Source organism: Drosophila ficusphila, unplaced genomic scaffold, assembly GCF_018152265.1.
Source record: "Drosophila ficusphila isolate 14025-0441.05 unplaced genomic scaffold, ASM1815226v1 contig_414, whole genome shotgun sequence".
Taxonomy (NCBI): domain Eukaryota; kingdom Metazoa; phylum Arthropoda; class Insecta; order Diptera; family Drosophilidae; genus Drosophila; species Drosophila ficusphila.
The window spans coordinates 12,787,123-12,813,820 of NW_025064328.1; the positions used below are offsets into that span (position 1 = coordinate 12,787,123).

The 26,698-nt window shown below is 39.5% G+C and overlaps 5 protein-coding genes across 6 annotated transcripts; 2 read left to right on the plus strand and 3 right to left on the minus strand.

The window, feature by feature from the left end:
• Nucleotides 1-3,246: 3,246 nt before the first annotated feature.
• Nucleotides 3,247-5,426, minus strand: LOC108096966 (kinesin-like protein Klp59C). The gene has a single exon (XM_017198943.2). It carries the CDS (start codon nt 5,233-5,235, stop codon nt 3,412-3,414), a length of 1,824 nt encoding a protein of 607 aa, XP_017054432.1. The 5' UTR covers nt 5,236-5,426; the 3' UTR covers nt 3,247-3,411.
• Nucleotides 5,427-8,005: 2,579 nt separating this feature from the next.
• Nucleotides 8,006-9,596, minus strand: LOC108096570 (glycerol-3-phosphate dehydrogenase [NAD(+)], cytoplasmic). Its single transcript, XM_017198266.1, has 7 exons — nt 9,298-9,596; nt 9,030-9,236; nt 8,779-8,967; nt 8,538-8,721; nt 8,326-8,479; nt 8,175-8,267; nt 8,006-8,113 (listed from the first exon to the last, which is right to left on the minus strand). Exons 1-7 carry the CDS (start codon nt 9,514-9,516, stop codon nt 8,083-8,085), a joined length of 1,077 nt encoding a protein of 358 aa, XP_017053755.1. The 5' UTR covers nt 9,517-9,596; the 3' UTR covers nt 8,006-8,082.
• Nucleotides 9,597-18,874: 9,278 nt separating this feature from the next.
• Nucleotides 18,875-19,482, plus strand: LOC108096538. Its single transcript, XM_017198225.2, has 3 exons — nt 18,875-19,131; nt 19,190-19,270; nt 19,330-19,482. The coding sequence occupies exons 1-3, from the start codon at nt 19,035-19,037 to the stop codon at nt 19,356-19,358; spliced, it is 207 nt and encodes a 68-aa protein (XP_017053714.1). The 5' UTR covers nt 18,875-19,034; the 3' UTR covers nt 19,359-19,482.
• LOC108096537 lies at nt 19,457-21,114 on the minus strand. 2 transcript variants are annotated; one of them, XM_017198224.1, is made up of 5 exons: nt 20,937-21,114; nt 20,817-20,882; nt 20,225-20,623; nt 19,868-20,148; nt 19,457-19,778 (listed from the first exon to the last, which is right to left on the minus strand). In XM_017198224.1, exons 1-5 carry the CDS (start codon nt 21,005-21,007, stop codon nt 19,522-19,524), a joined length of 1,074 nt encoding a protein of 357 aa, XP_017053713.1. In that variant the 5' UTR covers nt 21,008-21,114; the 3' UTR covers nt 19,457-19,521. The 2 variants fall into 2 exon arrangements, with proteins under 2 accessions (XP_017053713.1, XP_017053712.1); XM_017198223.1 differs by having other exon boundaries at nt 20,817-20,885.
• A 1,586-nt stretch (nt 21,115-22,700) lies between these two features.
• LOC108096947 (kinesin-like protein Klp59C) lies at nt 22,701-25,366 on the plus strand. The gene is given in 3 exon segments (XM_017198912.2): nt 22,701-23,555; nt 23,558-24,642; nt 24,645-25,366. Coding segments are annotated over 3 exon segments (2,286 nt in total). The 5' UTR covers nt 22,701-22,876; the 3' UTR covers nt 25,167-25,366.
• Nucleotides 25,367-26,698: the final 1,332 nt, after the last annotated feature.

Sequence of the window (26,698 nt, forward strand, 5' to 3'; positions counted from 1 at the left end):
GGGTTAGTAAATATGCAAAGTTGGTTTTTATCTTGGCACATTTCTCTCCGATGTTTTCCATATACCGGCACGCGAATGAAAGAAAGTGGAAAGGGGTGGGGCCAAAGAGAAAGCTGAGAAAGTAAGAGACAGAGAATATAAAAAGGCGAGGCGGGATTGCGAATCGCTTGCATGTTTAGCACTTGACGGCTTAATGGCGAACAATTTGGGTTAAGACAAGAGGGAACGCCCCGTTCACTGGACTCGGACTGGTCCGGGATTAAAGGATATAGTGGGATATGGCAGGGAAAGGAGGTTTTAATAGGGACATTTCAATTACTGCAAGACACCTTTAAGCCAGAACTGCCGAGCAATGGAAATTTAAGCCCCTGTTCGGTGCATTTAAATCCATTCGAGTAATCAATTTCCGCAATAGAATGCATTCGAAAGATGAAAATCTCATTTCCCGAAAAATTGTTTTAACTGCAATTGGAATGCGAGACATAAATAATTCGCCCTGAGCTGAGCCAAGTGGTCGAAGCGACGACATGAGGGACAGGGCTCAAGCGAAGCACGGACACCACCCACTCGGCCAATAGCCAATAGCCAGTGGCCAAAACAGGACAAACAACATGTTTGTGGGGAGAAGGGGAAAGGGGGGAAAGGATTGAGCCCGGAGCTTAACAAACCATGCAGCTGCCAAAAATTTATTGGCTGGACAATGACAACGACAAGGACCGAGCAGGACAATTATCATTGTAAACATTTTGCCATGCGTCCTGCAAAATGAGGAATGGACAACTGAAAAGGAAAAAGGGCTTAAACCTGCCATCCTCTTTGTCTTTTTTTCAGGTTCGACACACGAGCATGTGTTTTTTGCTAGTTAACTTAGAAACTTGTTTCGGTTGAACATTGAATAAGAAGCTTTTCTAAATTTGAGACTTATTCTTCAAGTCATCCCATTTGTTATTTTTATCTCCTTAAAAGTCATGAAACCATTAAGTAAAGTTAGTCATGAATACAAATTATTTATGATAAGCTGTATTAAAACTATTTGTGGTTGAAACCTTTTATAAAGTATGCGTTAAAGTTCTTTTGAATAAATGTTAGGTAAAGATTTTTCCAATTTATTTTCTCACGGTTGGCTTTTATCATGGATTTCCCCCTTCTACATATCTCTCAATTTTTCGATATCCTTTCAGCTGAAGCCATTAGTACCCCTCACTTTTGCGACTGCCGCGGGCAAAGTTTTCCTGGCCAACAGTTTGGGTTACGTTTCGAAGAGTTGGAGAAGTGGAAAGCAGAATGGAGCTGCGAGTTCTTCAGTTGCAGCCCTCCAGTTGCAAAAGTGCATTAGACACAAAGTAATCGATACTCAATCGTGGAGCAGCTCTGCCAAAAATGCTTTAAGCCTTCAATCAGGAGATGTGTTTGACTTATCGCCTCGCTATTTCTGGCTTTTTCAATGGGGCGGGGGATTTATTTGGAAATTTGTTTAGGCAACGTTAAGTTTACATTTATAGGACTTATCAGTTTCCCCAAATTGAAATGTTTGCACTCCGCTGAATCTGCACGCGTTTCCTTCCGGTTTTGTTTACTCACTGCCTGTATGTGTGTGTGTGTGTGTGTGCGTCAGTATCTGTGTGCTTATCGAATTTACTTACTTATTTAGGTAGCTATGTTAATGGCGTATTAGAAAGCGACGAGGGATGGCACTTTGGCAGACCCATCAACCCGTGGGCGTATGTCGCCTTTCTAGCCGTTTTAATGCCAGGTTAGGTAAACACTTGCGAAATGAATTAACTTTAAGCCGCAAAATTTGTGCTCTTGTGTGCGCTCATATCTGTATGTGTGGATGAGTGTATGTGTGTGGGTGCTCGTACGCTTGTGTGAGTGTGCATACATAAATGCTCGTAATTGTTTATTTACATAACTTGACATAAGATTAAAGACGCTTTTGATTAACGATGCGAAAGACAGCAGGGACTTAAAATTAAATTGCAAACATTAAATTGTTGACAGGCCAAGATAGATGTCGTCAAAGGTGTTGCAAAAATTCAAATTTAATTCGAGTGTATTGTGTGTTTTTGCAGTCATTGTAAGCTGATGTTGTTTGCCATTTGGGAAATATTATTTTTGGATTAAAAATACGTAAGTAAACAAAAACTTGTAATAAAACGGTTTTTAAATTCTTTGTGAAAACAATGTAAGACACTAATCAAATATATTTTTAGGCTTTGCTTAGTTTACCTTACCTAAATCCCTAAGAGGCTTTTGAGATTACTTAAAAGAAAAATGCAAAACATTTAGTTTGCTATTAAAGCTTTTAATCGGCCAACAAGGCGTATGAGTAATATAAGTTTATATAAAAATACTAAAGAAAATCTTGAAAAAGCTTCTAAATAATTGCCTCTTGCATTATGTAGACGCCATAATTCAAATGACAGTTTTTCCAAAAGATTTTTTTTCGATTTCAATTAGTGTCAAATGCGCAGGAATAACAAAATTCGCTGCTTCATCCATATTCATTCAGCCTTAAGCATTTATGTGCGGATTTGCGCGAAAAATGCCAAAAAGTTAAGCAAGGGGGCTGAAGAGGCTGGGAGTTAGGGAAAAGCCGCCCTAAGCCATAATTTAATATATTGACACAAAGCTTTGTCGTAAGACGTGTCTTGGCACCATCATAATCCCCAATATTGTATATTGACAGCTGTCGAAGGAGCCATATCCCCACTTTCCCACTTCCGTCCAAAAACAAACGAAAAAAAAGCCACAGAAAAAAAAAACTGTAAGGAAAAGTAAGTTTTTGGCTTAATGCGCAACTATGCGGAAAATATTTGCGCTTAGTTTGAGTTGAGCATAGGAAAATGTAGTCACACACATGAACCCACTGCTACGTGTGTTGGTTGAAGGACACGAAAGTGGGCTAGGACCCTAAGCCAAGGGAACAGGTTCGCACACAAATGAACTGGGCCAGAAAAGTAGGAAAGCGGGGAGTGGGGATCGGAATACGCTGACAACTTTAAGACGTAGGAATAAGTGTCGTGAACAGACTTCAATCGGCAGAGATTACCCCGGGCGAATTTAAATGAAGTCGTCCTACAATAGAGACTCGTTGCTAGGTTTCGTTTAATTTATTAAGTGAATATTGTTGGAGCATTTAAGGGAAGCGCCCAGATATATTTCACTTACATTTTAGAGTGCTGGTGCCACTGAAAACCTTAAAGAACTTGCCGGTTTCAGCATAAATAAAACAAAATCATACGATTTATTTTGAACATTTTATTCACTCTTCCATTTTAAGAAGACAATAATAATTTTTGTTTGTACTTTTTTTTCTTTACCATTTATATAGATCTTTACACACAATTTTGTCAAATAAGCCTATTGCATTTCAAAAGTTGCTATATAAATTGATTTTGATCTTGGGCATTAAAAAAAATTGTTGCTTCGAAATTTAGCCTTGCCCTTCTTTTGGCTTAACTTTCGACTAGATTTAGATTTAGGATAAGATGTTTTGGATACTGGTCCATGGACTTCACTGGAGGTGTTCCCTTTTTCTATTTGATTGCTTCCATTTGGCAGCGATGTGGATGAGATAAAAGTATTGAGACTATGTAACTGACTAACAATATCCGGCATTGAGTTGCTCTCGCAGCTAAGATTTTGAGTCAGATCGTTTACCAGTCGTTTTGGAGAGGCAGCCTCTGCGTTCAATTCCTTGACCCGATCCGCATATCGCAGGGTATTCAGAGTGTGTTCCACAGAATGAAGGCCAGGTGAAATCATGGCTATCATGCAGGTTTTTACCTTCTTGCCTCCAATAAATGAGTCACGAAGAACCTGAGTGAGTTTGGAACCTCTGAAGGGCAAATGACCTGATTGACGGCCCAAAGCTCGTATGCATTCTTTCAAAACCAGCAGGGATTTGTTGATCTCCGATCCTTCGATGCGGGTTAACCGATCCGCCGAACTATTGTCAGCTCCTCTTTCATTTCCCGCGAGATCTATAAGTGAGAATTTTCCATGCAAACGCTCTGATATCGAAGATCTAAGTGCAATTTGGAAAACTGCATGAGATCTAGAGGATTTGGAATTGGCAGAGGTTTGTCCCGAGGTTCGAACTCCATTTCCCAGTTCAAGTAGGGCCAAAACATCGGCAGTGTTTTTGACAGGATTTTCGGTCAGACCCACCACTTGCACCTGCTGCTTGCCATCTTCCAAAACTCTTAATTGTGGTTTACCCGGCATCAGAAGATCGTAAACTCGAGATCCGTAGATCTCAAAGAAACTGCAGGAGACTCGCAACTTCAGCTTGTCATAAATTGGTAACTGCAGATTGGAAAACACATCCATGGCGGCCATGGCATAAATGCCATTCAAGGAGCTCTGTTGTTTCCCAGTGAATTGACCACCCATCGTGTGGGTCTTACCACTTCCAGTTTGTCCATAGGCAAAACAGGTGGCCATTCCGCCTTCGAAAATGTGCTTTATCCAAGGTCGGGCAGTGAATTCATAGACCGTGGCATTTGAGCATTCTTCATCGAAGACATAATCGAAACGGAAGCTGTGGTTCTCTAGGAACTTGACCAGATTCACATGCTTTTTTGGCTCGTGAACCATTAACATATCTTTAGAAAGTACACTGACCACATCCAATTCTTTATCTGCCAACTCCTTCCTTCTCAGTGGCCTTTTTCTTACACAAACCACAATTTGGTGCTCCTTGAGGGGCTTGTTCAATCCACTGCTCTTCACAGGACGAGTTTCCAATTGGAGGCGCTGCAGTCGTATCATCCTGGCTATTTCCCAATTGGGATTCCCAGGATCTTCGTTCATGGCATTCTCCCGAATTTGACGAGCTCGGGCTTGAAGTTCACGTCTTCGTTCACGTTGTTTCCTCACCCTTTCCACTTGCATCATTACTTCATCCTGATTATTTGAAGGCAACGTGGTGGGCGTAAGTTGACGGGGCGTGGCAGTTCCCACGCGAGGTGGCAACTTTCCAGCTGACATGCGTTGCTTCACGGATCGTGGAGGTATGGATGCCGTGCAGGGAGAAGGATCAAAGATCTGCGGATTCATCAGGATCACCAGTTCCAAAGGGAGTTCCTTACCCCTTAACCTATGTCCTTCGGGCCATTCCACCGTTACCATGTTATTGCTGCCGCCCTCCAGTTTCACAATTCCTGCCATGTGGACTCTGCCATCAGAACGACGGACATATATCTTCTGGTTGATCGACAGCTGATCCATGTTATTATCCCCACTTCCTCGAATCTGCAACCTTTTTCCTTGTTCAATCAACGATCTTTCGATTTCCGCAAAGAATTTAATTAACTGCAAATTTTCTTCAAGTGTACACACATAATATTTAGTCAGATTTCATAAACTACTGCCTATATGTATTTTTTGTTATTAATAAAAAAGGCTAAAAACGAAGCGACAAGAAAGGCAAAGTAAATGTATTTACTATCAAAAAGGATCCTTATTTTGTTTACCAAAATTAATAGGAAATCATTAAAATAGAACAGCTTTTAAATTGAAATTTGAATTCCTTAATATGTACATAGTTGCATTAAGTTTTCTCTTCAAAACTTTTACCGCGAGTTAACTTATTTAAATTCCACGCTCATATCTTACGATTTTGGATCCTCCGGTTTTGGGTTTCCTGCACCAGCCGAGTGATATCTATTCTGGCGAGGATTGTTTTAACTATTTGTTCAATTTGGGAGCAAACAACAGACAGCAACAATAACCGAATCAACAAACAACACCATTCCGAGGACCTCTCTCGTCAGCCGCTCCACATGTCCTGTGTATATTCTATTTGCCAAGTGGGTGGTCATGAAATGAAGCATTCTTTTAGTAGAAAGAGACGGCCGTACTGGGGGTAGAAAGAGACGGGTAGTGGAGCAAGTTGCAGATACGTTTGCATAAGCCGAGACGTGTGTAACGTACCAAATTGTTATTTATTTTTTGAAGTGCTTGCGCCACTGCCTCTCTCTGTGTAAAGGTGTATCTGTGGATCCAGTGCGCGTATCTGTGTGCTCCAGCCTGCGCGTGTATGCGTGGCAAGGATGCATAGATACATCGGATACCTGGCTACATGGATACGTGCAACTCGTTTGGGTCTTTACTGGCGTCTTGTTTGCTATTTGACGTCACATTTTGCCAAATTTACCGTGTAATTATCGGCAAAGGAGAACGGCAACCGAGTTGCCAACCAACAACCCACCGAAAAATGCAACAAGGATTGGGAAAAGGAGAAAGGGAATCGGGGCGGGGGACAGGCCCTTCTGGTCTCCACCTGATATGCAAATTTCCATAGCTTTTTCTATTTGCCCGGGACCCCAGGCATATTTGTTTAACCACAGTCAGACCGAGCCGGACAGTTTGGTTCCGTTGCAGGGATTTCCATTTCATTTTTAGCCAACTATTTTGCACCTGCACGTAAGCGGAATATTTGTTATATGCTTGCCTAAACTGCAAATCTGAAACGAACTAATAAAGCAATTGAAATGGAAAACATTTTGATGGTTTTTACAGAAACGAATTTAATTTTAAATAAATTGAAAAGCCGTTCGACTGAATGTGCGTAATGTGGCCTGCGTTAATAAATGAATGCATAATGAAGAAAATGATATTATGACTGTAATCTTTTTCATATATTTTGTGCACTTTGTTCTCGTTTTATTACTTTTTTTTACTTATCTGGTTTGCTCGACAAGCTTCCATCATTTTAAAATTTATTAATAAGTAATATTGGTACTGTTTCACACGAGCTGCGCACCAAAAAAGCATATCCCAATCATACACAATAATTGTCATTCGGTAAGGATTAAATGTTGTTTGCTAATGTAATCAAATCGGACAATTTCGACATTTGAACTAATCCGTTACATAATCCGCATGCAATAAAGCCACAGGCATCAAATTTCTCTATTCGCTGATTACCGCGTTTGTAGTTTCGATTTAATTATGCCTGAAAAAATCCGCGTGAAATCGCAAAGCCGAAAACTAAATGAATTACATAAATCATTTATTAAATAACAATTTCAAAATTGACTTTTGCCGTCAGTGAACAAAATAAATGGTGTGCCATTTTCAGAAAAATCATTTGCATGTAAAAATTCAGAAGTTGGTTTACTGATTCATGAACAACAGGATTAGCCCTTCAGGTAATGCAACATTCTTTGAGTAAAGCTGAGTGGTTTCGCCTTGGGTTTTTCATCTTTAAAAAAGAAAAAATACATCTCGTGCCAAAATCTTGAAGCTATTGAAGTCGTAGCTTTTCCTTTGTCCTCCGACTTTTGATCTTCCTTTTTAAAAAGCATCCAGATAAGTAGTACGAAAATAGGAAGCACTGGTATCACATATTTAAGATATCGTTGCATTGTTGGTTTCCGCTTGTTAGTTGTTTGTTGAATAAAATATTTTATAGGAGCTCCTGCTCAGGAATTGGGGTTTTTGTTTAAGCTTTATTCGTTGACTGCCTGAATAAGACGTGTTGACATATAGGGCTCTATGTTTCAATAGTTCAGTGAACTGTGGTGGGGAAAATCTGGACAAGTCCTCCAGTGGTTGCTCCCATTTCCTCAATTCCGATTGAAAAGCACTTCAGACCTCCAATACAATGCTGCGAGCTGCGAAGAAAAACTACCGGACAGAAGGGAAACACACACAAATTTATAGTTGAGCTATGGAAAACAATGAGATGGAAAAGCGGGCGGCTTTCTTTTCCATTCATCCGGATCCGGATCCCCGACTGAAGTGATTTCCGTTGTTTTTCGTTATGCTCGGAGCGTTGGTGCATTCAATGGAGTGCACTCTCCGCTAAAGGAATACTTGAACTGCACCAAGAAAAGACGCACAATACAAATGTTGAAGGGCTTTGTTTGAACATCGAGCGGAGCGTCCTGCCGCATTTGCCTACAAATACTTTATATAAGTACTTATGTTTGGCCCAGACAAAGCCCAACCTCATGTGCTCCATTTAGCCGTCTAAAAATGTAAAGAAAGCAAATTGCCGCGTTATTCGGTTGCATTTCTGCATCCCAAAGCTGTTTTATTTAAATCTTATTACACGTGAAACGAAACCCCTCAAAGCTGGAAAGTATGGAGCGGATGGAATCTGCAGGGAAAGTTATTATTACTTCGAGATCAGCAGGGGATTCCCGGGAGATCCTGCTTACATGTCCTCGCGTGCTTTAATCAGAGTTTCCACCAGGCGATGTAATGGATAATCTCCTGTGCAAATCCTGTACACAGTTGTGAACAGAGGGAATCTGAAAAAATAAAGTTATTTACAAAAGGGTAAAAAAAGCGATCTTGCATAACACCTACTTATCTTCCAAGCCCTTCTTTTTTAGCATATGATGAACTAATTCAGCAGTCACTGGACCCAGTGGCTCATGTCCTGGAATGAGAATGTGCTCCAATTCACTCAAAGGCTTACCTGTTTTCACAAACGCTTCGGCTAACTTTCGATTGCGATTTGCTGGGAAGAAGATATATTTAAGTAATAGTTTTAAAATTGAAACATAAATTGTAGTTACCATAACAACTGGTTACCAAGTCAGATATTCCGCAGGACTCGAAAAAGGTCCCCATGCGACAGCCGGGATAAAATACATCCACAAACTGAAGCATCTCCAGAAAACCTCTGCGAATAATCCCTCCCTTTGTGTTTTCATTCAACTCCATTCCATCAGAGCATCCAGCCGCAAAGGCAATTATGTTCTGTAAAAAAAGACTCGCTTTTCTGGCGAATACATATTTTAAAAAAAGGCAGCTTACCCTTAAAGTGGAACATATCTCAACACAGTCTGCATCTTCAGTAACCACAACACGAAAAGTGGGCGACTTAAAAATGTCGTGCAGAACTCGAAAATATTTCTGATCTCGACAGCCAACTGTTCCCTCTGAAAAGTGGTCATTGGCTATTTCGTGGGCCAAATTGCAACCCACTAGGACTGAACAGGGAATCTAAAAGATAACCGAAACAAATTACTTATAAATATTTTTGAATCTTTTTTACTGGGACTAACCTTTAGCTGCCTCATAATAATCTGGGAAATTAGGACGAATTGCCCATCATCGCCGCGTTCGAATCCTTTGATCAATGAAACTGCATGGGCAGTGGGCTTAACTTTTCCGAGTAGAGTTTTGCAGCAGCTGCTAACGAAAGTCGGCGGAATGGCAAAAATTATAATGTCTGCATCTCTGGCCGTGGTCACAATATCATCCACGGCAACCTTACAAAAGAAATTGAGTATTAAAAATTTCATGTTTCGTTTCTAATCAAATTACACCCACAATATTTGGCGGCAGTTCAAAGTTCGGCATGTACTTGGTATTTATGTGGGTGGTGTTGATGATTTCCGTGAGTTTTCGGCCATCAACCATTTCCTCGTACACATACATTGGCACCTTTTCGTCAAGCGTTTGCGAATTAATCACATTCCTGCCAACATTACGGGCTATAGTCGTGGCCCAGTTGCCCGATCCGATGATGCAAATCATTATCTTGTCCATCTTGTTTAGCTGAATAAAATATAAATTTTACTCAAATATTATGTGTGCAGTTTTGTAGTTGTAGAGACTTTAAAATCTAGGGTGAAATTGTCGGAAAATAAATAGTACAACTTTGATCGGCGAATAAATTATATGTTCTATTGAATTAATTTAGTTTAAATTTATGGCATCATAAATAAGTTGTTGAATTTGGCTGACATCATTTAATTCTATTAAATTTCAATTTCAATAAAACACATTTATGTGGATTAGCAATAAATTTTATTTTAGATTTAATCAAAATCCAATTGAGACTGTATAAATTGTACCAAAAGGCATTATCATACTTAAATAGCACTAAGTTTTTTTCGTAATAAAGGACTTTTAACCTTAAAAATGAATGCCCAAATAAATTAAAGCATACGCGAGCGCAAATATACAATCAAGTAATAATATATATGCATATTTACATGCATATAAGTTCTCTGTACATATATTGATTGAGTGCTGGGCAAACAATTCATCAGTGAATCAGGCGGGATAAAAATTACGTATACGTCACGTTCGCCAAACTGGCAGGGCAAATAATTAACTGCGGCCACCGTTTTCCTTTCCAATTTGCAATACGTCTGCATATGGATTCATTCATGTTTGCCGGAAAAACTGTTTATATGTACATTTATAAAGCTGATGCCGAAAAAAATTGCATAATTCTTTTATTTATTTTTTAATTACGATGGCGTTCAAAAATTCTCTGAGAATTTCGAGGGGTGAAGGGGGGGAAAAAGAAAGAGCGTCGGTGGTTATTTAAATAAAATATCAAATTGCCAACGTTGAAATGCAAAAGGGCGAAAGCCAAAGTGAAAGTCACATCGAAATCAATGTGCAAGAAAGTAAACACTTTGAAATTGCGCGACGCGCAGTTGGCAACCCCATCTCATCCAATTCGGACCAATTCGACCAGAATCCAACTGCAGAGCAGAGCAGCAGCCCAGCCGCCCAGCGGCATCCACTCGACTATGAAATCAAAATGGATGATGGGCGAAATGAAAATGGAATTTTTAATGAGTTGCTGCCGAGGCAAAGGCCAAACGAGCTGCTGTCCCGAACAATGGTGCGGAGACAAAACGATGGAAATGAGGCGGGTTTCAGGGCTGGGGATTCGCACTGGGATTGGGTTGGGAAATGGGCTGCAATGGAGCGCAGGCCAAGGCCATTGCAGTCAAGTTGGACGGTTTACTCCGCGCCAACAAAATCGCTGGCCGGCACTTTAAGCGGCAGCGCTCTACAAGAAAATGCACGGCGCTCTTTGTCCAAAATGGGTAAAGTATCAAGTCCTTAATCCGCATTTTCTGGGTAAAGGTTATCAAATTAAAGGTTATATTTGTTTACTTTACTACTATTTAAAAACAAATTCTTAAACTTAAAAGTAGAATTTCAAGCTTAAATTCCATTACATCTCATTATTCAATTTTCAGTAAAGTCCTTTCATTTAAATGAACTCATTGGTTTAATAGTTCTTTCAATAATAATTGGTTCATTTTGAGCTTTTACACTTGAATTCCTTTAACTAAAGAAAAGACTTGTTTCAAAATGCAGACAATGCATAACTAAATTAAATCTCACTTTGTTTAAAATCTCCAGGTAGCTCAATAAAACACTTTCAAAGTGTCCTAAACATAATTCGTTTTTTATTCCATCTCGGGACGGCATAAATTATTCACACACGTGTTCCCTAGCTCCTCTCGTCGGCATTAATTTCAGTTTTTATTATTTTATTCCCCCTGCTTTCTGTTTTTTTTCTACCATAAAGTAAACCCAACTTGGGCATTTGACTGGAGAATCATCTCAGGGATACGCACATAAAGTTTTACCACGATTTTTTATGCTTTGCACCTTGCATAACCAAGCCCTCCCATTTTCTTTGTGGCAGTTACTCATATGATTTTGAGACTATAAAGTTGAATCGTAAATAAAATTATTCCATGTTTTTGTTAGCTGCAGCGAGATTTCGAGTGTCTGCTTGGGAGTTGTGGATGTGAAAGGTCAAAAGTGCGGGAACTGTAAGTAAACTTTCACTTTCTCTTCGCTTTTACTTTACGAGAAGTTTGCAATCTTAAGGTAAGCCAATTAGCAAGATGTGTACCTAATTTTTGTGGTATTTATTTTTATATTAGCCAAAATCAATATTTGAGTGAAATGTAGAGAAACACAACTTAAGAACTGTATAAATCTGGGTTAAAAGGTCTTTTATCTACTGAAAATATCATATTTTTAGTTGAAGAGTAAGAACCACTGCTAAATTCTAAAGTTTAGTGAAATTGGGAAATGTTTTAGCCAGTTTCGCTGCCATTCCATAGCACTCTGCCAGTCAAAAAGTTAGCAGGGCCGCGTTGCCGCTTTAAAAGGCATTAAATTACGCGCAAAGAAAAGTTTCTGGCCCCCAAAGTTGAGCTAGATTCGAGTGAAAATCAGATACAGATACAGCTACAGATGGGGATACAACGCAAAAGCATTGGAGTGGAATTGACGGAGCCGCAGTCTTAGATTGCGTGCGAAATGCAAGCAAAGTTGGCTTGTTAACGGGGAAAAGGGGGGAAAACTCCGGGCTAAAACTGCCAACTATGCAAACTGCCCGGCTCTGAATGAAATCGAGATAAACTACTCACAATATTTACTTTTAATTGGAGAAGTTCAAAGAATAAACAAATATCAAGGGACCGAGGGATAGAACGATGCGGCATTAAAAGTTTTTGTTCGCCGTCCGCATTCCACCTTTTCTCCCACATTGATGGTCGAAATTAAGCACATTGCTAAGTACACCTAAAAAAAAGAATTGCATATTATAAAAGTAAAATTAACATTTACAATTAAAATTGTATTTTCTAGTTTTAGAACCATATGAATATGAATTTATTAGGTTGGAATATAGAAGAATTTTTTTAAACTATTGAAAATTAAACTATTTAAAAAATGAATTTTTTCTGTGTAGCTTTAGCTTTAATCCCGCGATTCGAGTTCATTAAGCTTCTTAAATGCGGCCCAAAGTCGAATTAATATTCCAAACAACATTTGCCGCATTTTGTTGCTCTCCCACTCGCACCCATTTGACAGCTGGGCAGAAAGTTGAGCCAGAAGTTCAAAGTAGCCAGGTCAGGGGCAAAGGGGGCGTGGCAGGGGTCAGAGGACACGGCAGGAGCGTCTGCAGTTGGCTTTTAATGTTCTCTTTTGCGTTTCGTGTTTTTTTTTTCTTCGTTTGCCTAAATGGTAATTAAAATATGCCCAGCTGGTGTCTGGATGTCTGTCCGATTTCAGCTGTCCATCAGTTGTGAGTTGGGGAATAAGTGAGTGGGCAGTTTTGAGTCTCGAGGTCAATTGCAATCAGCGAGTTTTTCCCCCTTCCTAAGCTGTTAAGCAAACAGGGTAAAAGTGCAAAAAGGTCATCCGCAGATGCTTCTTTTAAACTTTGCTTTGATTTCTGCTACTCAACTGTCTACAAATTTTAATTGGATTTGGGTCTATCTTTCAATAAAATTAGAAAAGAATAAAAACCAAGATCCTGTTTAGCATTTATATTATAAATTATGAATATCAACATCTAAAGCATATGGTGTATTCTGATTACCTCAATATAAATTTCTTTATTTTATTTAATTATTTTCTAAAAACAAGCATGTCTCTTTAGTTTACAAAAATAGTAGTTAAAAAACAACAGATAATTAAAAAAGTTTCTTTATTCTTTAATATTGATAATCCGGAGAATATACCTACGTAATTTCTCACTTTCCCCATGAAACTCTCTACTTGAAGAGGCCCCTCTTTTATATTTTCCAGTAACCATTTAGCGAACTTTACCGCCATCTTTCATTCATAATTTGCTAGCCCCTTTTTTGCCGCAAATTTTTCACACACACAGAGAAAAAAGGGGTGGGGAAAAGCCGGGAGGGAAAAGCATCAGACGCAGCTGGGCGACAAGGGAAACTGTGTCAACGCAGCCATTTGGCTGCCGAAAACTCCCCGCTTTTCCTCTGCTTTCCTTTGCTGTTTTCTCTGTGTCTCCATTTTTCCGCCACGCTGATGGCGACATAAATAGCACCGCTTGGATGATGGCTTAGTCCCACTTTCCCCTCCCGGAAAACTCGCCATTTCCCCGCCTGAATGTTGGCCATATCCCTGGTAACAGGTAACAGCCGCCAGTCGCTCATAAATGTAAACTTTTTCGGCTAGTTACATGTAATTATGCCATTTTACCGGCGCTAAAGATGAGGGGACTTTACCACAGGACTCCGCTTTTCATCCTTTGCTCGTCTGCTGGAAAACCATCCTGCTGGGAGTGCTGATGTCTTTTCACTTGATTGCCAATTTAATCGGCTTGCAATTTTCCGCCAAGGCAAAATGATTAGTGGGCGGGGCCTAGACTCATTTGTGTATCAGTGGAAAAGAGGATCCCTCAGAGCGGCGACACTAAGGAAAAATATTCAGCATGTCGAAATTTATATTTATTTATTTTGCCGCGTCTGACACTGGCATGTGTGCGTGTGAATTTTCCGGACTCACTGGCACACATAATTCAAATACGTGCCGTGCATATGTATGAAAAATAGCATGCACACACACTGGCTGCAGTTAATCTTCGCTTAAGCCCTGTGTGCCTGTCAATATTCCGTGTGGCCAAGGATAAGCCTTTTTTTACTTGTGATTAAAATTTTTTCGCCCTTATGTGTAAAAATGTTTTTTAAAGAACCTGAAAATTCTTTGGTTGAACGACTGAAGGGCATTCGGAGGCTTCCTTTTGTTGCTCACTGTATTTATTTACAGTGGGATTTGCATGTCCAATTTGCATTATGTTGATAGCAATTAAATAACGTGTTTTTAATTTGCTGCAGATTTTAAAATGAATCAAATGTTTAACTTTGTTATTTGTTTATGTGGGCAATAACTTTTAAGTTTTTTTTTTAACGTTGTGATCCGATTGAATTTTTTTTTGGTTTTTAATAGTCTTTATAAATGTTTTCAACCTGTGGCTTAATAATTAAGTGAAGAAAACTTTTCTTTCAAAAACTTAACGAAAAACCCTTTCCTTCACTTTAAAAATGTTTTGTTCTATATATTTATAAAAGTTTTTGATAAACTTATAAAATTACCACTAACTAGAAAAAAACCCTATTCTTTACTTTAATTGAAAAAGCTCTGGTTTGAATCGAACTACTCGGAAAATAAAGAAATGAAAGAAGTCCCTAGCACAAAAAAATAGTATGAGCATTCATGGAACAAAGGAAAAAAGAAGCTTGCTCCTTCCTGGAAATTTCCCTGCCATTTTTCCTCTTTTCAGGAAAGCTTATGCATTCTACGTGGGAGTGTGATTGTGTGTGTGTGTATGAGGGAGTCCGTGTGTGCACACACTTGCATGTTTGCTTAGTTCACATGAAGTCAGTTGTTAAATTGTTGGGGGTTTCTCTGGGGTTTTCATGCCAATGCTCTCCCTTTCTCATTTTTCAGGTGGTTCTGGCGGTTTATTTGGCTTATTCGTGCTTTTTTCGCCGCGCTTTTCCTTTGGTTTTTGGCCTTAACAAATAGACTTTAAATATTTTGGCACTAAATTTACCCGTGCCAGCGTGTGGGCGTTTACACATTCACAACCAGGTGTATAAGATTTATGACATCGAGCCGAAAGAGGAATGTAAATATTCCGCGCTATAGTTTTCCTTTCACTCTTCTGCTTATTTTGCGTGGGATCTTTGCAAATTATCCAGTTGTTTGTCATAAAAAGGAGCATTTATTTGCTTAGTTTAAGCACGTCTTTGTTGTGGCGTGCTTATCGTAATTTATGAAAAAAACCCTTAAAAGCAAAAGTATCTAAAACATCTTAAGGATAATTTTAATTTGGTTTAGTGAACAAAAATACAGTGAGATATGCATAGCATACTTATCAGAGACATTTAAAACGAAAAATAACCATTCATATTTTGTTTACTTCCACATCATTTGTGAATTTGGAATATTTAAGACTTTATTTAAGTACTGCCACCAAAACTACAAAATACGTCCTGTGATATTGCGATTTGCTAGAATTTTATTAAACTTTTTGCATAATTCACGTCAGAAAACGAAATATATATATAAAACTTGAGCAATTTTAACTTCTTTTGCGAATCGCTTGGCTTTCCTTTTCTTCCTTTTTTTTTTTTTTAGTTATATATGGCCATGAATTTATAACGGAAAGTTTTGCATTTTGCAAATCATTTTTAACACCTGCGGCAGGGTTAAAGTTCAGTCAGCGTAAAAACTTTGCAAATTAAGAGTGCTGCGCTGTTTCTTCTACTTTTTCTGCTGTTCATATATTTATATTTCGCTTAGCGCAGATTTCATTTAAAATGAGTTAACCTGTTAATGGTGCAATGATGAGAAACGAAGGAAAATGTTTTCCAAGCATGACTTGTAAATTCTTTAGCTTCGAAAGGAGGAGAATGTCTTAGGTAAATCGGATGGTAGAAAATGCAGAACAATACGTGGAACATATAGTTCGGGGTCACCGAGACAATCGGCTGAACTGCTGACCATAAGCAAACACTGAAGATTTATGGCTAACTAATCAGCACAGGCAATCCCATAAATCTAGCCTCGGTTCGAATGTCAAATGGCCAGAAGGCCAGCGAGAGGTAAGCAGCTCGGCCAACAAGGCAAATTAAAGTTCAGAACCAATAAATGTTAATCGGTGGCTCTTTGTCTTTTCTGCTCACTGTTTGGTTGGGTTTTCGAGTTATTTGTCTTCCTTTTGGGTTAAATATTTTCAATAAGTCAATGGGATGCTGTTTATTTATTTAGTTACATATTTAGTTTGCTTACTTTGAACATATTTCATTTTATAACATAACATACATTTGCGTTTGTTTCCACCTCTATTTAAAAAGAAAAGATTTCTTCTGTCAATTTAACCATTTATAGTTTTCACATAAATGTAAACATTTGTTAATTAAAAGTACTGGCAAACATTTTCTTTCGCTTTTGACAAGGTGATTAAGATATATGCGATTTAGCTCAAACCGAAACAAAAGAAATATGTTTTACTTTCTGTTCGTGTATTTATTCATTTACCTTAACTGTTTTGGGCAGGTGCCAATGATGGGCAAACGTTGTTAAATTTATGGCCAATAAATTAAAAAACTTTTACACAAAGCGAAACAGAACACGACAGTGTGCAACCTGAAAAGACATTTGGCAACATTAATTGAAAAACCCCGACTCCAGAAAGTGTGGCTGAGCATATCAAAGGTAATTACGGATGCCGTTAACAGCAGCCAAATGGTTAAGATACCACCCAATCCCCATCTCGTTATTTAGTTAATTATATGTTTGTGTGCTGGCAATTAGAACTCAGATTTCATTGTTGGCCAAAAACCATTTTGTGGCCTCCTCGGTTGCCATCAATGAAGATGATGATGTCCATGAATGACTGCCACCGCCGAAAGGGCAAGCCGGCAACTTGGCGTCGCTTTGCTTTGCTTACCGCAAACTTCTAATTAATTTGAAAGGAACATTTGAAACGCCTTGTGTTGCGGTTACAGTGGCCCCCATCCACCCTCCAATTTCACCCCATGAAAAGGGTCCCAGACACATGTAAACGCCTTTGGATTTGCCTGTCAGCTAATTAGAGAGCGGGCCATTAAATAAGTGTAAAGGCCAAGCTAAGCAGTCAAACAAAGATCTTTATTTCATAACAACATTTTTAAAATATATAAAAATGCATCACGACTAAATGTACTTATATACTCTTAAACGTTTTATAATTCACCCAAGGCTGGAATAAATTTATATTCCTTCCTAGCGGAAAAATCCAACTTACAAAACTGTCAAAACTATCTTGGCCAGCTTAAAGTTGCACAACTGCTGGCTCTTAACACATTTAATTAAGAGGCGGAAAAACCCGAAATTTTTGCGGCTGGAGGGCCACACACAATGCATTAAAACTGAACCGAAAGTGAAATTGTTGGCAATGCAACTTTTATTTTTAGAAATCCATTTCGGTTCGGTTGCATCATTTCGATGGCTTAACCCCCTTCGCCTCTCTGCCCTCCTAATATTAGTTAAGCAGCTTGAGATTTTCCCCAAAAGCCGCACACAGATGGAAAACAAGAGAGAAATACAACAGCAAATGGAAAAGTTTCGTCAGTCCTGCCAATTTTGTTGGGAAAGTTTTAATAAGCTCAAATTAAAAGGATTTTAAAAATTTTTTCATTTTTATTTTACTTGTCCTTGCTTTAAGGTTATATTTGAATTGTGTAAAGGATATGTGATTTAATTAGAGTAATAAGTACAATCATAATAACAAAGAACTGGCTTAAGAAATAAAATAAATTAATTTTTTATTTAATTCCAGGTCCAGACTAATTTTCATTATTATAATCTATCTAAATCATGTCAACAAACCTGCCATGTCAACCGAAAAATAAACGAAATTCGTTACCAGAGATAGGCTTCAACCAAGACCTCACACAATGATGGGTACTGGCCACAAAAGATCGGGGCTGGGAATCTCCATAGGTAATTAACCAAGTGATAAAGAACTTGGCCCTGGGGCAATACAAGCTACCATTCAAGTCGACGACAACGGCTCGTCATTAGCGGCCAAAAATGTTGCATTTAGTTGTCGGCTTGATGAATATGGTTAATTTCAGTATATACTCGTATATATATATATATATATAAATACGTGAGTTTTGGTGTCTAGCAAAATATATTTGTATTTGTCCCAGAGCAACGATGACAGCTCCTGACCGAGGCACATTTTTCGTTTGTCCTCTAATTGCATATCTGAGGATGGTGATTATAATGGAGATGGCGATGATGATGGGCCAGCCGTACAATTACCAAAGTCTCCTGCTGGGCCAGCCTCTGTTTTGATGTCCTGGCCAGAAGCAGAAACGCTGGTCTTTGGTCAGCCGAGGCCGGGTTTTAGTGTCTAATTAAAAGCAACAGCAACTGGCCTCTTAATTTATGCTCGTTCAGGGACAGGTTCCGAGAAAATCCGTCCTCTCACATTCGGCTTTTTCATTCGGTATTTGCATGTTTTCTCTCCGGATGGCTAATGGCTGTGCCTTGAAAAGTTTACGGCATAAATCGTATACTTGGCTCGTAATTCGCAGCTGTGTCAGAAGGTAAAAGTTGTAGGGGTAAATCGCTTGTTTTGTATCTTTGAATGCGCATACCTGATATTTCGTGGTTCTACTAAAGCATTTAAAGGTTTAAACATATTTGTGGTAAACCGATTTTCAAAATAATTTTATATTATACGATTGCATAAATAAATTATAAATTATTATCTAACTAGTATTAACATTAATTTACAATTTTTCCGAACTAAGCAAGCCGCGTTCCACATTTCGAAATTTCTTTATTCGATTTCCAAAATTAAATGCTGATCCACTCAATACACAAGTGTCTTACTTTAATTGTAAAAGAATACATATTTCGAAATTTAAAGTGGTACCAATCGTAGGATTGTAAAAGTATATTAATTAGAAACAAATTTAGAGTTGAACATGGCGGATCCGGATATGAATGAAGTCGATGATTCTATGCCAAGTGGAGGAGACGGCACTTTCGACCCGAATAACCGATTAGATTGCGAGCATTTAGGTAAGAAAAGCCACAAGTTCTTTGTATAGATTTTTCGTTATAATAGATTTGAAAACAGATCAAATGACTGATGATTGGATTGATCGCCAAAGGCCCTCGTTTGTCACAGTCTTATTTCGATTCTTTGGCAATGTCTTTGGTGAGTAAATTGCACCATTTGTGGAAACAGCTCCTGAAATAATATCCTTTTCTTTGCAGTTGATATATTTAGGGCGATATTCGGCTGAAAAGGAAAAGCAACTCTCCCATTTATCCGTAATTAATGTTTCAGGAAAGAAGTCAATTTGTCAATCAGAAATACGAAATAATAAATAATTGTACAAAATTCAATATAGAATATTGTTTATTAAACGTTTTTCTTTGTTTTGATTAATATGTTTCGTTACATTTTTAGGCGCAATAGATTTCAGTAAATACGGGAATACGGCAATAGCAGGTGCAGTTCTTGAACTCATTCACGTAGTTCATTATTTCGTTGAGAAAATTCTCCAGATTTGCCGGATTCCTAAATATGTTTTTGTCCACTTTCAAATTGTTGTCCACCAGGACTTTCCATCGACGCATGCTGGCAATAACATCGCCACAAAAGTCGCGCTTGTTTTTCTCCGCCGATTTCTTGATGTTTTCCATAAGCTTTTTATTCCTTTCTGATATAAAAAAAATTTATTGTAAATATTGAAAAAAATTACTTTAGAAACTATTGATAAACAATGTTTTGCTCTAAAAGTGATCTTACTAAATTTTTTATTTTTTTGCTCCAACGCCGCTTGCGCTTCCCTTTGTGATTTATCGTACATGTCAATGATCCTGTACATGCGTTTATCAATATCCTTGGACATTTTCAAGGCAACATCGGCTTTGGGTTTACATTCGCTCCAATAACGCGCCCCTTCAAACGGAATTCTAGCATATTTGTCGCTTTCCCTTTTTTTGTTAGCCAGATTTTGCGACTTCTCTATTCCATTATGAAATCGGAAATGCAGACTTGCTAGTAGTTTCTCAACTCGCGAAAGGCAGCTTAAAATGAAATAAAAATAAATAAATTTATTAAATATATATAATATATAAATAAAATAAGGTTATATTCACTTACTTAGAGTTCCTCAGAGAGTAGACCCCAGGAATCGCATAGGTTCGGAGCAAGTGGTGCAACTTGAATGCCACACAATTGAGAAGATCCTCGGCGGCGCACATTTGCAGCTTCATCAGTTTGCTATGATCGTGCACATATTTCCGAACTCTCCAACCTCGGAATAAAGCCTGGATTTTGGTGGCCGACTTGTTAAAGTGATCCTCCAGGAGCTTCTGCAGCTTATTTTCTACGAAACTTAAATGATTGTTTCGTACCGAAAAGCCACGCCACCAACGCTGAATTGTGATGGCCGCCTTCCATCTTTTATCTAAGATCCTACGGATGCAGAAACTCCGCCACCTTCGTTGGATAGCTCTAGCGGCCTTATATTGCTTATAGTCCAGAAGAAGCATCGAAGTTCTGAAATTTATTGTAACTCATTAATAAAAAGTTATTTTTGTTTAAATAATACCTTGGTCTTTTAATCTATGAGAATTAATATAAAAAAACATACATTTTCTAAAAGATTTTATGTCGAATTATATGGATATAATAAACCATTTTAATTAAATAAGCCTTGTTATTTTAGCGTAGTTTTTAACGCTTTTCTTACCGGCAAAAATGTTGCAGCCCTAGTTGAGATGATTTTAACGACGTAAACTGGGACTCCGATCCTTCGCTACTGCAAAAGATCTTTAGTATTTTAGGATATTAACTGGACCATATAGCTTACTGCTGATCCTCACTTGCCGGCACAGTGCCCCTTCGAGTGTGTTGCATCATAGGAATAGAGTCTGAAAACATGGTGATCAACTAACCTCCCTATCTATATGTACTATCCAAAAATGTTAACTAAATTTAAATGTTTGTGTTTGTTGGGTGTTCCGTGTATCTAATAAAATTAAAGCAGAACTAAGTGTTGTTTGTGACTGACATTTCAAAGTAAAATCGATAAGTCGGAGATTTCTGCTGGCTATAATTTATGGCCGCCAGCGATTATTTCCGCATAAATCTTTGGGGTTTGCGACCGGGTCTCCATTCAGGCGACATATTTTATTTTGCCTCTGCATCAACATGTTTCCCGCTTATCGCAAACAAATTTATGTGTCTCTTTCTCCACCTCGAGTTACCATAAATATTCCCCAGACTGAAGGAAATGTTCTAAGGCTGTATTTAATTGAATTGTATGGGTGCCGGAGGATTGAAGTTTTACGTGGGCCCAACCGCAGGACTTTCCATATTGGCAGATTCCCATTTATGATGCCCTTGACTGCAACGTCTCCACAATTGTGTTCTAATGCTGACAAATGGCCAAGGTCAAGTTGCCATAAATTCGGGACACCAAATGCCATTAGGTGGTCCGACTGGCACTTTAAATGAAAATCGATACAGAGCCACGATGCTTTGCCTGCTCATTATGAGCCACAAATGAACCGCATGGCCACAACCGCACACACACACACTTATAGCACACACACACTCAATCGCAAACAAACGGACGGAAATGAAACGGAAATTCTCATTTATGGCGCCCTTGACGCCATTTCCAGTTTGGCCGCTATCTATTTGGCCCTGACAAGTTGGCAGAGCTCGCTGATTTCTGATGCAGATTGCGATTGCAGGTCCTGATTGCAGCAGCCATGAGATTTATGGTCTATATACCCCATGCTGACCCAGTAACTGATAGGGAAACGAGACCAGAAAAGGTCGAATGGCATAGGGACAGTCACACAAATTCGGCAGTCCTCATTCTCTCAGGAAAAAAAAAAAAAAAAAAAACATTTACCTTGAGGTTTCGTTTTGCGGTTTTTGGGTTACTCACCCGGCATTGCCGTAAATTAGTTTTTACACCTCAGTGACTGGGGACAGCATGTCGTTTGATCCCTCCAAGGAATTCCCCTTGAGTGGATGTATTTTAATTGTCCTCCAATCAGAAGTCTAGACAACCAAACGGAAAGAGAGCGCTGCCTCAGCTATTTATTTGTGGAATTTGAACGCTTGTGTAAATACAGAAAGGTTCACGACGGGTTTATGACACACACACACACACCACACAATACACACACACTTGCACACACACAAAGAGTGGGTTGCAGGGAGCCCAAATCTAATTTGAAAAGTACTAACCCGTAACGGGGCGAGGGCCATATATCAAAAGAAGCTGCTAACCCAAAACCAGGCAAGCAAGGAATTTACGAGCCGACACCCCAAGCATGTTAACCATAAAATTGCTCTGAGCTAGGGAAGGAAATGGTCTAAAACCCACCTAGCTTCAATTTAAGAAAACCCCTTTAACCTTGAGTAGCCAAGTTTGACAGCCAGAAATAATTCAGACAAAAAGAAAGAACACGAAAACCAAACAGCCCACATCAAATCCTTCAATAATGTAAAGCAAATTAAAACTTCCTCTCCGCTTGACTTGCTGCATTTTAGGAAGCCGATTTAACAAAGTAGGTTAGTAGTTTAAAGTTAGATTTAAGATTCGGGGCGAGTTATTAGATTATCAAACTTGACACTCGACAGTAAAATACAGGAACAACGTCTCCAAAGAATATATCATCACTTGCTTGTGGACCGGAAATTAAGAAATATATATTCAAACAAAAATCCAAAAATATATAAATTTTTTACAAATTTTATACACTTTGCTGGGAGCTGACGGACTGCAGTTGCATGAATCGAAAAATGGATCGCATCAAGATCGGTGAGCAGTTGTTTTTTCAACGGAGTGACGGCCGTGTCCATCCGGTGGTTTGCACGGCCAAGAATCCGGAACTCGATTCGGTGACCGGCGAATGGACCGAGGGCACGGTGGTCAAGGGCAAGGAGGTTCCAATGAGCATGCTAATTGGAATCAACCGCCACATTTTCGCTGAGAACCAAAAGCCATCGCCATTGCCAAATGCAGCGGGCTCCTTGATTCCGAAACCAAGGGAAGTGAGTCCACCCGAAGGACCTCCTGATTCCTTCCGGAAGTCCTATACCGCGAATCCCTATGCAGTGAGAGTTGGGGAACTCCGCAGTAAAATCCCACCGAGGAAGACGCAATCTTCTAATATGGGAAATCGTGACCAAGGTGGAGCAGCCACCAGTCGAGTGGTCTTCTGCAAGGCCCCCAATGAAAGTCCCGCCGAAAGACGCAGATCCCAAGGACCTCCAAACGCAAGTAACAACAATCCACGTTGCTCCAGTGTCGTGAGAGAGGTGAATCGCATGAAGGAGGAGCGGGAGAAGCGAAGGGCTCGCCAGGCGGAGCAGATGCAGGAGAAGGATGCACTGCGTCGCCAGGATCCGGGGAATCCCAACTGGGAGGTGGCGCTCATGCTGCGCCAGTTCCGGGAAACCCTGCACTTCGCCCCCTAAGGAGCCTGGATCCCCATGGAGCTTTCACCCAACAAATCACGGTTTGCGTGAGAAAGCGACCCATGAGTCGCAAGGAGGAACACACGAAGAACTTGGACATCATCACGGTGCCAAATGCCGATACCATTATCGTTCACGAGTTGCGTCTGAAAGTGGATCTCACCAAGTTCCTGGAGCATCACAAGTTCCGTTTCGACTACACTTTCGATGAGGAGTGCTCCAATGCGCTGGTTTACGAGCACACAGCTCGTCCTTTGATCAAAACCATGTTCGAAGGAGGAAATGCCACTTGCTTCGCTTATGGACAAACGGGCAGTGGAAAAACCCACACGATGGGCGGAGAATTCTGCGGAAAGGTGCAGGACTGCGGAACTGGCATCTATGCCATGGCAGCTCGGGATGTTTTCGAAGAGGTTTCTCAGCCGGAATACCGTGAACTGGGAGCCAAGATCACTTGCAGCTTCTTCGAAATCTACGGCACCAAGGTGTACGATCTTCTGCTGCCGAATAAACCGCTTTTGCGGGTCCTCGAAGACGGAAGACAGCAAGTTGTGGTCGTGGGTTTGACGGAGATGCCGGTGACCAAAGTGGAGGATGTTCTCAGACTGATCGAGTTGGGCAACAAGGAGCGTACTTCCGGTCAGACCTCAGCGAATGCCAAGTCATCGCGTTCCCATGCTGTCTTTCAAATGGCCCTCCATTTGCCGGATTCCTGGGGTCCCTTTGGCAAGTGCTCCTTTGTGGACCTGGCGGGAAACGAACGCGGTGCGGATACGCAATCTGCCGATCGGCAAACTCGACTCGAAGGAGCGGAGATTAATAAATCCCTGCTGGCCTTAAAGGAATGCATTCGAGCTCTTAGTCGGCAGTCGAGTCATCTTCCTTTTCGTGGATCCAAGCTAACACAAGTTCTGAGGGACTCTTTCGTTGGTGGCAAGAAGAACAAGACCTGCATGATTGCCATGATATCGCCATCCATGAGCTGCGTGGAGCACACCCTAAATACCCTACGTTATGCGGATAGAGTGAAGGAACTGGAGGCCAAAGAAGACGATACTCTACAAATTAATCGTGACGAGGAATCAAAAACCCCGAACTCAACGACGAATCCGAACCCGAAATTTACATTGAAGATGAGGAGGAGGAGTATCAGGATAATGGAGACGAACAATATCAGCACATAACCATATCCTCTGAAGAAGAAAACGCAAACATTCAGGAAAATAACAATCTTAGGGATAGATTTCATTCCGTTTTAAACTTAGCTGGACAAGTGAACTCCACTCTAAATTTAAATCTTATCAAAAGCAATCCGAACATTTTGAAGAACAATGTGGAACTCTCTTTGGTGGCCGAACAGCACGGACTTTTGATAGAATATCTGGAGAATTTTATTCAAAACTTCCATCACTTAGATGAGGAAGGGGGATTCGAAGGGTACTTACAAAAATCAAATGATATGTTCCTGGAATTAGCTTCTTTAGTGAATTATACAAAGGATATGGTAATTCATTTCAACGCCCGACGATTCAATAGTGACGTGATTTCAAAAGAAGCAGACTCGAATGCAAATGAAAACGATGAACAGCAGGAAAACTAGAAAAATTAATTTCTACTACCCCAATTATATTTATTTTGTACCACTCCGTTCATTTTTATTTGAGAACGGCTCAAATTTCGATTCGATAAACAAGCAGTTAATGAAAATACACGAACAAATCTAGTTGTATTTTTCTCACGCCACACTGCACTCAAGTTTCACTTGAACTCGCCGAGGTAAAATAAAAACTTCTCCCCGTCTTTCGGACTTTTCTTTTGTACAGCTTCCCAACTTTCTGTATGAGTTTTCACCGTTCGCTGATACAAATTTATGACCGTCCAAAGTGTAATCAACAACACGATGAAAGCGAGTTGGGAGTGAACAAAGAAACCGAACCTTTGGGGTGGATTTGTTAACTTGGTTAACTGGCAATATTGCCGCCATCATGTGTAACAGGTCCAAAAGAAGCCGCATGAAGCTGCCACAAGAAGTGCGAAAAGAAAGAATGGTTGAAAAACTTTTGACTCCAATAAAGCAAAAAGTAGCAGTTACGAGTGAGTTGAACATCAAAGAATTTGGGATGCTCTTTTACAAAATGTAAATCCTTTTTTCCGAATTAAATTACAATTGAAATGGGTTTTTATTGCAATTTTTTTAAAATATTAACCATCTTAAACTTATTTAGCAGTGCATTAACAGAATTGTCATATTAAAAAAAAAAAGTTACTTTGGCGTACTACATTCTTCACATGTATATCTCAGTTGAGTATATGCCTGAGGGTAATAAACTTAGCAAAAACAACTTTTCCAAGAATTGAACGAACTTACCATTTGGGAAACGTACTATATTATATAGTATACAATTCAGATCAGAACGCGATGTTAGATTTTACCACATTCTCTAAATCTTTCTTTAGGCAAAAGAGAAGAGGTGTAATAGTATAAATTAAACAAGTTCTTGAATTCCCAATAATTCCACCACGAAAGCAAACTATGTAGGATATCGTTAACTGTAGCTAAGCTGTAACGCCTTAAAACTTTAAGCAAATACAAATGACACGAAATTTCATTACAATGGCTTGCAAATTGTTTAGCGAGTCTTGAACTTGCCTGGGTGAATTCCAGCAAAACTTTAAAGTGTCAACGCTGATGACGACAAACATGATGAAGACGATGATGAAGCTCAACCACAAGCAGCTGTAGACAATTTCCTGTACCCTCCGTGATATTCCCGATGTCTCCGCCGAAGTGAATGCGAAATTTCCCCCAGATGCTGAAAATTGCAACTAATTCCACGAGCTGAGGAAACTTTTGCACAACTTGCCTTGCCGCACACACAGAGATCTCTCATTTGGAAAACTTTAAAATTAGTTAAGTTCGAGCTGAGATATCCAATAATGCAGCCCCCAAAATGTGAACAAACAAATTCATCTGCGACTTCAGACTCTCTTCTCCACTTTGCTTACATTTGAATGGATTGGTTGGGCTTCGAGTTTGGTCTGGTCTGGGTTTTGGTTTCAGTCCGGGGTATATATTTGCATCAACTTTTCCTTTGATGTGGCCTCAAATTTGCGGCATATGTAAGACTACCC

Bases quoted from the DNA above. Each gene is read 5' to 3' on its own strand.
- LOC108096966 (XM_017198943.2), bottom strand. From the start codon at position 5,235: ATGGATCAGCTGTCGATCAACCAGAAGATATATGTCCGTCGTTCTGAT.
- LOC108096538 (XM_017198225.2), top strand. From the start codon at position 19,035: ATGGCGGATCCGGATATGAATGAAGTCGATGATTCTATGCCAAGTGGA. The intron at 19,132-19,189 runs GTAAGAAAAGCC...ATTTGAAAACAG, and splicing joins ATTAGATTGCGAGCATTTAG to ATCAAATGACTGATGATTGG. The intron at 19,271-19,329 runs GTGAGTAAATTG...TTTTCTTTGCAG, and splicing joins ATTCTTTGGCAATGTCTTTG to TTGATATATTTAGGGCGATA.
- LOC108096537 (XM_017198223.1), bottom strand. From the start codon at position 21,007: ATGTTTTCAGACTCTATTCCTATGATGCAACACACTCGAAGGGGCACT. The intron at 20,886-20,936 runs GTAAGCTATATG...GATCTTTTGCAG, and splicing joins CCGGCAAGTGAGGATCAGCA to TAGCGAAGGATCGGAGTCCC. The intron at 20,149-20,224 runs GTAAGTGAATAT...TTTCATTTTAAG, and splicing joins TACTCTCTGAGGAACTCTAA to CTGCCTTTCGCGAGTTGAGA.
- LOC108096570 (XM_017198266.1), bottom strand. From the start codon at position 9,516: ATGGACAAGATAATGATTTGCATCATCGGATCGGGCAACTGGGCCACG. The intron at 8,968-9,029 runs GTTAGTCCCAGT...GTTATCTTTTAG, and splicing joins TTATTATGAGGCAGCTAAAG to ATTCCCTGTTCAGTCCTAGT. The intron at 8,480-8,537 runs GTAACTACAATT...TCTTCTTCCCAG, and splicing joins CTTGGTAACCAGTTGTTATG to CAAATCGCAATCGAAAGTTA.